The 12243-nt window shown below is 48.5% G+C and overlaps 1 protein-coding gene across 2 annotated transcripts in view; it reads left to right on the plus strand.

The window, feature by feature from the left end:
• The window catches only part of LOC119934456 (AFG3-like protein 1), a 30258-nt gene extending 24738 nt beyond the window's left edge, over window positions 1–5520 (plus strand). Inside the window, exons 14-17 of one of the 2 annotated variants that reach the window (XM_038753955.1) lie at window positions 764–879; window positions 1963–2163; window positions 2274–2468; window positions 4150–5520. In XM_038753955.1, the coding sequence (XP_038609883.1) occupies window positions 764–879; window positions 1963–2163; window positions 2274–2468; window positions 4150–4368 (731 nt within the window). In that variant the 3' untranslated portion in view covers window positions 4369–5520. The remainder of the gene's footprint in view (window positions 1–763; window positions 880–1962; window positions 2164–2273; window positions 2469–4149) is intronic. The other variant, XM_038753956.1, reaches the window with a different exon arrangement.
• Window positions 5521–12243: the final 6723 nt, after the last annotated feature.

Raw genomic sequence — 12243 nt, forward strand, 5'->3', positions numbered from 1 at the left:
TATAAATATATAATATATTTATAATTATGATTATTAATAATAATAATCCAAACCTTGACCTTTCCCATCTCTGTGGGAGTGAGCAGGTGGCTCAGAGCCCAACAGCAGCAGCAGATCAGGTGATGGTTTTTTCCCTGTTGCCCATTAACTGAAATCTTGATTTAACAATAATAATAATGTTGGTATTTGTTAAGTGCTTACTATATGCCAAGCACTGTTATCCCACGTGGGGCTCACAGTCTTAATCCCCATGTTACAGATGAGGGAACTGAGGCACAGCTGACATGTGAGGGAGCAGGGATTAGAACCCATGACCTCTTGACTCCCAAACCCGGGCTTTTACCACTAAGCAAGCCGCTTCTGTTACATCTGCCTGCTTCTCCAACCCATGATGTAGCTTAGTGCTGTATTACGTGAGGTTTAGGAATGGAATAGGACTGGTCTTTGCAAACCAGGACTCGGTGGAGGAGTAGGGTGACGGATTAGGACAAGGACTGAAGCTCTGGGTCAGCTCTGGAGCGGCATTCATGGGATGGAAAAGGTGAGACCCAGCACCACATTTCAACACATTCCCCGGCAAATGTGATCGGCTGGGAGAAAAAACCAAAAAATCCCCCCGGGCTGACTTAAAAACGTTCAAACATAAAATCTGATGCTTTGCTTTATTATTATTATTTTTTGCCTTTGCTTGGGGGTGTCGATTCTTCGGGGTCCACATGTCTTCCACTCCTCTTAAAATACTTCTCAAACCCCTGATTTCCAGGCTTGGAGAAGAAGACCCAGGTTCTCCAGCCAAATGAGAAGACAACAGTGGCCTATCACGAAGCTGGCCACGCCGTAGTGGGCTGGTTCTTGGAGCACGCCGATCCTCTGCTGAAGGTGTGTGTAGCCGGGGAGGGCGGTGAGGGGGTTTGTGTAGGTGGGTGGGTGATGGTGGGTGTGTGTGTGTGTCCTCCTAGCTCTCCAGGATGACTGAGGCCGTCTAGCTGAGGGCCCTTGTCGGGAGGAGCCACAATTGCCACTGGCCAACTGATTTCAAAAAGGCCTGATGAGTGGGAGACAGGAGGGTTGATTCCACATGGATATCTTGCCCACTGATATGCATGCAGGGCCATCCCCTCGACTTCTGGCGACAAGGCCGGGGACTGCTGCTCCTAGAGCCCCGCTCCTCTCCACTTCCAAGCCTTCACCTCTGCCCTGCTCCTCTGTATCTCTGCCGCCTTTATCAGTGCATGTGTTCAGGAGTTAGGCATCCATCCGGGGATCCAGGGCCTCAGAGGAGGGAGAAGAACGCGGGTGAGTCCTGCCTTAGGCCGCAGGAAATCCTAGAAATTCTTCTTCCGGAGCAGCTTGTTTCCCACCCCCTTTCCCATAGTCCCTTCCTGGAAAAGGGACTTTTCTTCTTCTAAGTATAGATGTATTTATTACTCTATTTGTACATATTCTATTTATTTTATTTTGTTAATATGTTTTGTTGTCTGTCTCCCCCTTCTAGACTGTGAGCCCACTGTTGGGAAGGGACCGTCTCTAGATGTTGCCAACTTGGACTTCCCAAGCGCTTAGTCCAGTGCTCTGCACACAGTAAGCGCTCAATAAATACGATTGAATGAATGAATGAATGAAAAAGGCAGCTTGCCTGTTTTAAATCCCCTCATTTGTTGCCGAATTGTGCTTCCCAAGCGTTTAGTACAGTGCTCTACACACAGTAAGTGCCCAATCAATGCGATTGAATGAATGAAGGAAGTGACTGTTTGGTTAGAATAAGTCAGCGGGGCAAGGTGCAGTCCTTCTTAAGTAAGGCCAACGTCTCAGATTCCTTGACCCCTGTGGAAGAGTAGTGGGGCTGGACCGCTTTTCCTCAGTAGGTCCCAACTGCGGTGAAACAAGTTCAGAGGAGGTGGGCTTGACCGGGGGCCAGAGAAGCCAGCGTTGAACCTGACTCTGGATGTGGCGTGTCCGCAGGTGTCCATCATCCCCCGAGGAAAGGGGCTTGGGTACGCCCAGTATCTGCCCAAGGAGCAGTACCTGTACACCCGAGAGCAGCTATTCGATCGCATGTGCATGATGCTCGGGGGCCGGGTGGCTGAGCAGCTCTTCTTCGGACGCATCACCACGGGAGCACAGGACGACTTGAGGAAGGTCACCCAGAGCGCCTACGCCCAGGTAACAGGGTCGCGGGGGCGGCCCCTTGCCCCGGGCTTCCGCCGGCCGGGCGGGCCCGTGCCTCGCGCTCACCGGCCGGCCGCCTTTTCGGTCCCCCCCCCCGCCCCCAGATCGTCCAGTTCGGGATGAGCGACAAGCTGGGCCAGGTCTCGTTCGACTTGCCCCGGCAGGGCGAGGTGGTTGTGGAGAAGCCGTACAGCGAGGCCACGGCGCAGCTCATCGACGAGGAGGTCCGGCACCTGATCGACGCGGCCTACGGCAGGACCACGGACCTGCTGACGCGGTGCCGCGACCAAGTGGAAAAGGTGAGAGGGAGGGGCCGTCCGGGAGCCTGAGGCGGTAGGAATGGCACGGAGAGGCCTCAGCCCTCATTCCACCATTCATTCACTCACTCAGCCGTATTTACTGAGCGCTTACGGTGTGCAAAGCACTGTACTGAGCGCTTGGAGAGTGCAGTAGAACAACAGACAGACACGTTCCTGCCCACAACGAGCTCACAGTCTAGAGGGGGAGACAGACATTAATATAAATAAATAGATAAATTAGATATAGACAGATATTAATAAAAATAAATAAATAAATTAGATATATACAGATAGGTAGATAAATCACAGTTATGTGGTGTGGGGATGGGCGGGACGAGGGCGGTTATTGGTTGTTACCTCTCAGTGGGACTTGGATGTTGCTTCACCAACTCAGACTGTTGCTTTGGGGAACTCTCACCCTGCCAAGGGATTCCTAGGTAGACCTCTTCCTGAGTTGGTGGCCCCGTCTAGACTAGAAGCTCGTTCGTTCATTCAGTCGTATTTATTGAGCGCTTACTGTGTGCAGAGCACTGGACTAAGCGCTTGGGAAGTCCAAGTTGGCAACATAGAGAGACGGTCCCTACCCAACAGGGGGATCACAGTCTAGAAGGGGGAGACAGACAACAAAACAAAACATACTAACAAAATAAAATAAATAGAATAAATATGTACAAGTAAAATAAATAATTAGTATGTACAAACAGATATACTGAGAGCTCACCTCCTCCAGGAGGCCTTCCCAGACTGAGCCCCCTCCTTCCTCTCCCCCTCCTCCCCCTTTCCATCCCCCCGTCCTACCTCCTTCCCTTCCCCACAGTATCTGTATATAAGTATATATGTTTGTACGTATTTATTACTCTATTTATTTTACTTGTACATATCTATTCTATTTATTTTATTTTGTTAATATGTTTTGTTTTGTTCTCTGTCTCCTTCTAGACTGTGAGCCCACTGTTGGGTAGGGACCGTCTCTATGTGTTGCCAACTTGTACTTCCCAAGCGCTTAGTACAGTGCTCTGCACACGGGAAGCACTCAATAAATACAATTGATTGATTGATATATACAGGTGCTGTGGGGAGGGGAAGGAGGTAAGGCGGGGGGATAGGGAGGGGATAATGACGGTATTTGTTCATTTGTTGATGAACAAATTAAATTAATTTGTTAATTATATACATATATACATATATACATATATACAGGTGCTATGGGGAGGGGATGGAGATAATGAACAAATTAATTTGTTAATTATATACATATATATACATATATACAGGTGCTATGGGAGGGGAAGGAGATAATGAACAAATTAACAAATTAATTTGTTAATTATATACATATATGAACGTATATACGTATATACAGGTGCTGTGGGGAGGGGAAGGAGATAAGGCTGGGGGGGGTGGGGAGGGGATAATGTTGGTATTTGTTGTGGGCAGCGAACTTGTCCGCCGACTCCGTCGTATCGTACTCCCCCGAGCACTTAATACGGTGCTCTGCACCTAGTGAGTGATCAATCAATACCGTGGATTGATTGTTCACGGGCCTAGTCGGTAGGTGGGTCCTGCAGGAGGGATCTGGGCAGAGCCCCAGGAGGAAATGCCACTCTGGGGGAAGAAACAGGGGGGCACCCTGAGGCATTTGTCGAGCCGGGGGACCAACAGGTCGGCTTGCATTCTGCAGGTTGGGAAACGGCTCTTAGAGAAAGAAGTCCTAGAGAAAGCAGACATGGTTGAACTCCTGGGCCCCAGGCCCTTTGCGGAAAAATCCACGTACGAAGAGTTCGTGGAGGGCACGGGGAGCTTGGACGAAGACACCAGCCTCCCCGAGGGGCTAAAGGACTGGAACCGAGAACGGGAAGAAGAGAGCACTGACAAGAGAGTCCAGGAAAGTACTGTGTAACATCTACTGTGGGCCACCTTCCTCGAACCCAAGGGATTTTATCTCTCCGCTTCCACCCGTGAGCCAGAGGCCTTTGGAGAACAGCTGCCGGATTCACTGGAAATCGAATTAAACGTGCTCTGAATACAAACGGGTGTTTGAGATGGGGGAGGGGATGGGAGGGGAGTAGTAAAGCAGAGACAGGAGCTCCCTGTGTCTAAAACATTAAGGAAGTTAATAACCAGCAATCAAGTGACTGGGTCAAAGCAGAAAATAATCGTCAGACTAACTTTCTACAATTCTCAGTTCCTGTTTTAAGGAAAGGAGAGAGGGACAGAATGGTAGGATGGAGAGGCACTGAGTGTAAGGAAAGAGGTTGAATTTGGGTAAGAATCCTATTTTTTTGGAAGGCAAAATTCCATTTTGAAAAGCGACCAGTGATTGCTTTTCGGCCTCCCCATGGACATGAAAAGAAAAGAATATGCTCCCACCTGGAGAAGTCTCATGTGCTGGAATCCATCTGGACTGTGAGGAAAAAGAGACTTTCACTAGCACTTTGTAAGAGTCGCCAAAATTGGAGATTAAATCGAAGCACAGATAAGCGATCTGGAAAGCTGCACTCTTCTAGTCTTGATAAGACCTACTCATCAGTCCCGTCCTCCTCCTCCTCCTCCTCCTCCTCAATTGTATTTATTGAGCGCTTACTGTGTGCAGAGCACTGTACTAAGCGCTTGGGAAGTACAAGTTGGCCCTCCTCAGCGTCCCCACCTGTCTATGTGGCTTGGCAGAAAATTCCCACGATATGATTACTACATATCAGCTGTTGGACATCTTGACCTTAAAGTACAAACACCCCTGACAGAGAGGAATTTTATCGGAGGGGAGGAATGTAGTGAGAACGAAGAAAGGAAAAGATTTGGGTAAGCCTATCGTTAGAGTAAAATGAAAGACCCACAAGCAGGAGAGGCCGAGAGATGGACTAGAACGAGTGGAATCTTTGATTCTTTAACCTGAGTGTCTAAGAGGCTGGGAGTCTGTGTACTGATTGTGCCTCATTTCCTGGGATTTTAGTGGGTTAAGATTTCCATACCATTCCTTCAGTTTGTTACTTTTTTACTCTATTCTACTGATGTTTTGCTTAATACAGCAAGTAAACTCTCCAAGCAGCTTGGAGAATGTGACTGGATGGGTGGGGAGGGATTGGGGCGGGGGGTGTAAGTTGTTTGATAATATGAACACTGAGGCTAACCCAATAAATAATATAATTAAGATAATAAGATCATGCAATAAGATCCATGTTCCAGAAGGCTTTCAAGTGATTGGAGATTAAATCAAAGCACAGGTAAGCGATCTGGAAAGCTGCACTCTTCTAGTCTTGATAAGACCTATCAAATCCAATCTCCCAAGGGAATTCTGGCAATCCAGCTCCTCCACTGGGAAGAACAAATATTTTATTCCCTGTTTTACAGGAACTAGATTATATCCTGCAGGTGGGGGGCCTAGTTTCCAGCGACCTCCTTAGGAACCTGGTATGAAAGAATAGCTAGAACCGCTACCTTCTTTCTCCTCTTCCTCCTCTACAACTCAGTTGGAACTACCATCTTCCTTTCTTATGCTGATAAATCCTGTAGTCATTTTAGTTTGTAACCCTCTCTGATTCCTGTGGTTCCTGGGCTGGTTAACTTTTTCTCAGAATGTCAGTCTATTTTGAAAAAATATCTCCTGAAACGGGGTAGATCTCAGCTCTGATAATGGAAAAAGGATCGAAGTTTTCTCTCAGCCCCGCTTATGCTCAGCTACCCTGGATGTTTTCTCCTGTTTTTAGCCATCGAGCCAATCGATGGCACGGAAAATGGAGACAACTTATTTTTTGGAAGGGAGCTTTGCCTCTTAAGCTCTTCAGTTAGGCCCGGGTGCTGTGGGATTTAAAGAGAAAATGTCCTGGCATGATTTTGTGGCTGGCCAGTCCCTGGAGCCTACAATCATTTCCATATTGCTAGAGATTTAAAAACATTAAAAAATGCCATGACTGGGGTGGACCAGAGGTCAGTGAAGGCCAGCAGTCTGCCTTACGAGGGCAACAGGATGCAAGTTTGTGGTTGCCCTCCCTGAGCCGTCTATCTTGAGGCTGTGGATGGGCCATCTAACCCCTGATTTGGCTGGGTCTGGTACAGCGTCAAAGAGAACAATGCACCTGGGGTGCATTAAGCGCTTAGTGCAGTGCCCTGCACGCAGTTCACGTTCATTCAATAAATACAGTTGAATGGTCCATAATTCCGGTTCCTGATCGTGGTCAGCAGCAGATCCGCGAGATCAGGGGAATTCAGCTCTACTAAGTGCCTGGCTATCCTGGAGACTTTTTGCTGTGTTTTCAAATAAGTTTCAGTTTAAAGGTAAGTTCGGCATCCCCGGTTAACCTGTTGGGACTTAAGAATTGCCCAGATGCCAGCCCTCTCTCTCCCAGTTCTCACACAGCCAAGTATCCGGGCAGCAACTGAATTTCCAGTTGGGTTCAGCCACCTCCCGACTTCGTTATTTAAAAATAAAAGATTTGCTGCGTTGAAAAACGCTCCAGTAAATCTGTTCCGAATCCTCGGCCAAGCCCACGTCTGAGAAGATCAAGCTCCGCCCTCGACTCTCTCCCCTGCCACTGCTGCCCGGCGCAGGTGAGTTTTGATTTGTAGCCGATTGCCTTCCACTCGCTAATCAGTGCCCAAGCTCGGAGTGGAATGGAATGGTTATGCCTCTTCCTGACTCTCCCTTCCGTAGTCGACACTGGTAGAGGACTGAAAACTCCCCAGGTGCGACCTTGAGAAGGGGGAACAGTGGTTATCTTGGGTCTTTTCAGCAGTCTGATTGAACCAAATTGACCATTGCCACCCACGAAGGGAGGGAAATCAAAGCAGATCTGCAGGGCCACTCCTGCCATCTCCCTGCCCTAGCACCTGTGAGCACCCACTGTCCTGAAAGATTTTTTTTATGATGATGATGATGATGATGGCATTTATTAAGCGTTTACTACGTGCAAAGCATCATCATCATCATCAATCGTATTTATTGAGCACTTACTATGTGCAGAGCACTGTACTAAGCGCTTGGGAAGTACAAATTGGCAACATATAGAGACAGTCCCTACCCAACAGTGGGCTCACAGTCTAAAAGGGGGAGACAGAGAACAAAACCAAACATACTAACAAAATAAAATAAATAGAATAGACATGTGCAAAGCACTGTTCTAAGCGCTGGGGAGGTTACAAGGTGATCAGGTTGTCCCACGGGGGGGTCTCACAGTCTTAATCCCCATTTTACAGATGAGGTAACTGAGGCACGGAGAAGTTAAGTGACTTGCCCGAAGTCACACAGCTGACAATTGGCGGAGCTGGGATTTGAACCCATGACCTCTGACTCCACAGCCTGGGCTCTTTCCACTGAGCCACGCTGCCTCTCCCATCCCATTATGGCATTTGTTAAGCGTTTACTATGTGCCAGGCACTGTGCTAAGCACTGGGGTAGATACATGCTAATAATAATAATATGGCATTTGTTAAGCGCTTACTATGTGCAAAGCACTGTTCTAAGCCCTGGTGGGGGGGATACAAGGTGATCAGGTTGTCCCACATGGGACTCACAGTCTTAATCCCCATTTTACAGATGAGGTAACTGAGGCCCAGAGAAGTTGTGACTTGCCCACGGTCACACAGCAGACGTGCCGGAGCCAGGATTAGAACCCATGACCTCTGACTCCCAAGCCCGGGCTCTTTCCACTGAGCCACACTGCTCCCCGATCAGGTTGGACACGGTCCATGTCCCACGTGGGGCTCACGGCCTTAATCCCCATTTCACAGATGAGGGAACTGAGGCCCGGATAGGTGAAGTGATTTGCCCAAGGCCACCCAGCAGACAAGTGGCGGAGCCGGGATTTCTGACTCCCAAGCCCACGTTTGATCCGCTAAAATTGAGCACAAGCCGGGATGAGGGAGCCGAGGACCTTGTTGCAGATCTTGTCCCTGAGCGCAGAGGATGGAAGGAAGGCCCACGTGGGGGGTTTGGCCATGGACTCGATGGCTTTAACCCCGTTTTCTCAATGAGAGAGCTGCGTCCCTCCCTCGGCGGCCCCGGAATCTAGTTTCAAATGCAGGATGGACATCGAATTTGGCTCGGACCCTGCTGCTGCATCGCCGTGGAAGGCAGCCTAATCCCAGCTCCGGGTGCCACGGCTGGCCGGGAACGTCGCCCCGAGACAGAGTGGGGAGAGCCAAAGAAGCGATCAGTCGATTGATCAATGGTATTTGAGTGCTTACTACGTGCAGAGCGTCATACTTGGGAGAGTACAATACACCTGAATTAGCAGACACATTCCCTGCTCATACCGAGCAGTTTACGAGTTTAGGCAGAAGGGTGGAAACTGCCAACGCCAAAGAGTACAAAGCTAGATATCGGGAAATTGAGTAAATTCCTAGGCCTTCCAGACTAAACTTGTTGTGGGCAGAGAAGCAGCGTGGCTCAATTGAAAGAGCACGGGCTTGAGAGTCAGAGGTCATGGGTTCAAACCCCGGCTCTGCCAATAGCTGTGTGTCTTTGGGCACGTTGCAACTTTTCTATGCCTCAGTTACCCCATCTGTAAAATGGGGATGAAGACCGTGAGCCCATGTGGGACAATCTGATCACCTTGTATCCGCCCCAGCGCTTTGAACGTAGTAAGCACTTAACAAATGCCATCATCAGAAAAAGTGTTCATTGTAATTCCCAACACTCTAGTGCTCTGCACACAGTAAGTGCTCAATAAATACCATTGAGTGATCTTTCTCTGGCTTGCCGGACCACTCATTTACAAGGAAAATAATTTTAGGATTAGTGAGTATTGCTGACTTTGGGAGATCCTGTCTGGGCAACACTGTTAGCTCGTCAACAGAAAGGTGCTAGATCAATAACAGCGTTAGTGACTGTATCACTTGGGAGGCTCAGGTATTTATCGAGCTCTTTTGGCCTCATATCATTTGACAGATGACCTGAGTAAATTCCTAGGTCTTCCACACTAAACTTGTTGTGGGCAGAGAAGCAGCGTGGTTCAATGGAAAGAGCACGGGCTTGAGAGTCAGAGGTCATGGGTTCAAATCCTGGCTCTGCCAATAGCTGTGTGTCTTTGGGCACGTCGCAACTTTTCTGTGCCTCAGTTACCCCATCTGTAAAATGGGGATGAAGACCGTGAGCCCATGTGGGACAATCTGATCACCTTGTATCCGCCCCAGCGCTTTGAACATAGTAAGCGCTTAACAAATGCCATCATCAGAAAAAGTGTTCATTGTAATTCCCAACACTCTAGTGCTCTGCACACAGTAAGTGCTCAATAAATACCATTGAGTGATCTTTCTCTGGCTTGCCGGACCACTCGTTTACAAGGAAAATAATTTTAGGATTAGTGAGTATTGCTGACTTTGGGAGATCCTGTCCGGGCAACGCTGTTAGCTCTTCAACAGAAAGGTGCTAGATCAATAAGATGAGGAGAGGGACAGACACCAGCTCGCCGCCCTCCCGCCCTCCTGCTCCCGCCAGCGTCGGCGGAGAGGCCTCCGGGCCGGCCGGGATGCACAGAGAACTCCCTCCTGCTCAGGGGAGTGAGGTAGGTCGTACAGAGTAAGTTGATTTGCCTGACCAAAAAATGGGGGTCCTCTAGTCTTGCTATCTTCCACTTTCTAGGAAAGTCATCTCTAAGACGTCAGTTTAGCCACTTGGCGAGAAGCAGCGTGGCTCAGTGGAAAGAGCCCGGGCTTTGGAGTCTGAGGTCACGGGTTCCAATCCCGGCTCCGCCAATTGTCAGCTCTGTGACTTCGGGCAAGTCACTTCTCTGTGGTTCAGTTTCCTCATCTGTAAAATGGGGGTTAAGACTGTGAGCCCCCCATGGGACAACCTGATCACCCTGTAACCCCCGCCCCAGCGCTTAGAACAGTGCTTTGCACATAGTAAGCGCTTAATAAATGCCACTGTTAATAACAGCGTTAGTGACTGTATCACTTGGGAGGCTCAGGTATTTATAGAGCTCTTTTGGCCTCATATCATTTGACAGCTGAGCAACCCCCTCCGTTGCTTACTTTGAAGTGGGGTGACCTGCCATAGAAATACGAAAGGCCGTTAAAGAGGCCCATATCCCACCATCTCCACTAGCCCTTGCGCCCGGTCACCCAGGAGAAGCTTTTGATTCTAATAGATCGAAATGCTACCACATGGGACTCTCCCCCAGAGTACTGAGCCCTGGCCATCCCACCGGCTTCATCCCTTCTATGAAGCGTATCTTTTCTCCCTGCCCGTCGGCTGGCCCTAGGGCTCACTGTCCCGTATTCTTCGTTCATCCTGTTTCCTTCTCCTCTAGATATTTAAAGGAAACGCCCTTGTGAATAAGGACCAGAGAAACTTTGGCATTTCTTTCAGATCCTGTGCGCTATTGTGCATGTTCTGAAAGGGAAGAACCACAGGCCATTCCAGATGTACGAGGGAATGTTTATTGTGGTTCTGTTAATGCCCCGGACATCCTTCTTCAGTTAGGTATAAGCTTTGAAGCTCTGTGATGCTAGATTTGAGGCCTGGCAAATTCTGCCTTTGCCGGGGCTTCAACTGTCCTTCCCCTATAGTGAGAGCCAAAGAGTCACCTCCCCCTCGATCTTGGAGCCGGCTTTCTCTCCTCATTCCCTCTGTGTTCAAGCTTCGCTATCCAGGATCCATCTCTTCTCTACTTAAAGCCATTAATCCCTAGATTTTCACCTCCTGCTTCTCAGTGGTCTCCCCGGCGCTGTTTTCTTTCTAGTCACTATCAGATAACCACCATCGGAGTCCTCTTCTTTGCTCTCCGGCGGCTCTGCTTCAAATTCACATTGCTCACGCTTCGCTTCAAGACCCTTTAACGGAAGAGTTCTGCTTGTATCTCTCACTGGAGAAGCAGCATGGCTTAGTGGAAAGAGCGTGGGCTTGGGAGTTAGAGGTCGTGGGTTCTAATCCTGGCTCCGCCACGTCAGCTGTGTGACTGGGAAAGTCATTAACTTCTCTGTGCCTCAGTCACCTCATCTGTAAAAATGGGGATTAAGACTGAGCCCCACGTGGGACAACCTAATTACCTTGTATCTACCCCAGTGTTTAAAACAGTGCTTGGCACACAGTAAGATCTTAACAAACACCATCGTTATTATTATTATCTTCTGTTACTTTCCCAATCCATCTTTAGTCCAATCGAATAACCTTTTCTCCCACTCCTTCCTGTCTTTTTTTTTTTTCCAAGCTGTCCTTTATCTGGGACATTCTCCATTTCCCATTCACATAGCTTTTAACTTTTACAATCCTGATCTTGGCTGCAGATCTTCCTGGTGATGGCAAGTTGATCAATTTTGTTAATGATGTTCATTTATCTTTGATTCTATTTGTTCTGACAACTTGATACCTATCCACATGTTTTGTTTTGTTGTCTGTCTCCCCATTCTAGACTGTGAGCCCGTTGTTGGGTAGGGATCGTCTCTATATGGTGCCAACTTGGACTTCCCAAGTGCTTAGTACAGTGCTCTGCACACAGTAAGCGCTCAATAAATACGATTGAATGAATGAATCAAAATAGCAGTGGGTTTTCACTTCCTAACAATCCCTTTGACCTGAAACACTCTTGGATTGGAAACCTCGGAGTCGGCAGACTCTCCCTCCCCGAGGGTATTCTACGGGGATGGAGCAACTTGAAAATCCAGGTCCGATTGAATTAGCGGTGGGAATAGCAGATGACACATTGTCCTTGTAGCCACAACCAAAGGCTACATGCAGGTGTTGTTTTCTCATGTTGCTTCCTAGGGCCAGGTGCAGCAGATAGGGTCATAAGAAATCCAATTGGACACGCGCCTTTGAGTTCACCAGTGAATAAGAAGC

This window comes from Tachyglossus aculeatus, chromosome 11, assembly GCF_015852505.1.
Source record: "Tachyglossus aculeatus isolate mTacAcu1 chromosome 11, mTacAcu1.pri, whole genome shotgun sequence".
Classification (NCBI taxonomy): Eukaryota; Metazoa; Chordata; class Mammalia; order Monotremata; family Tachyglossidae; genus Tachyglossus; species Tachyglossus aculeatus.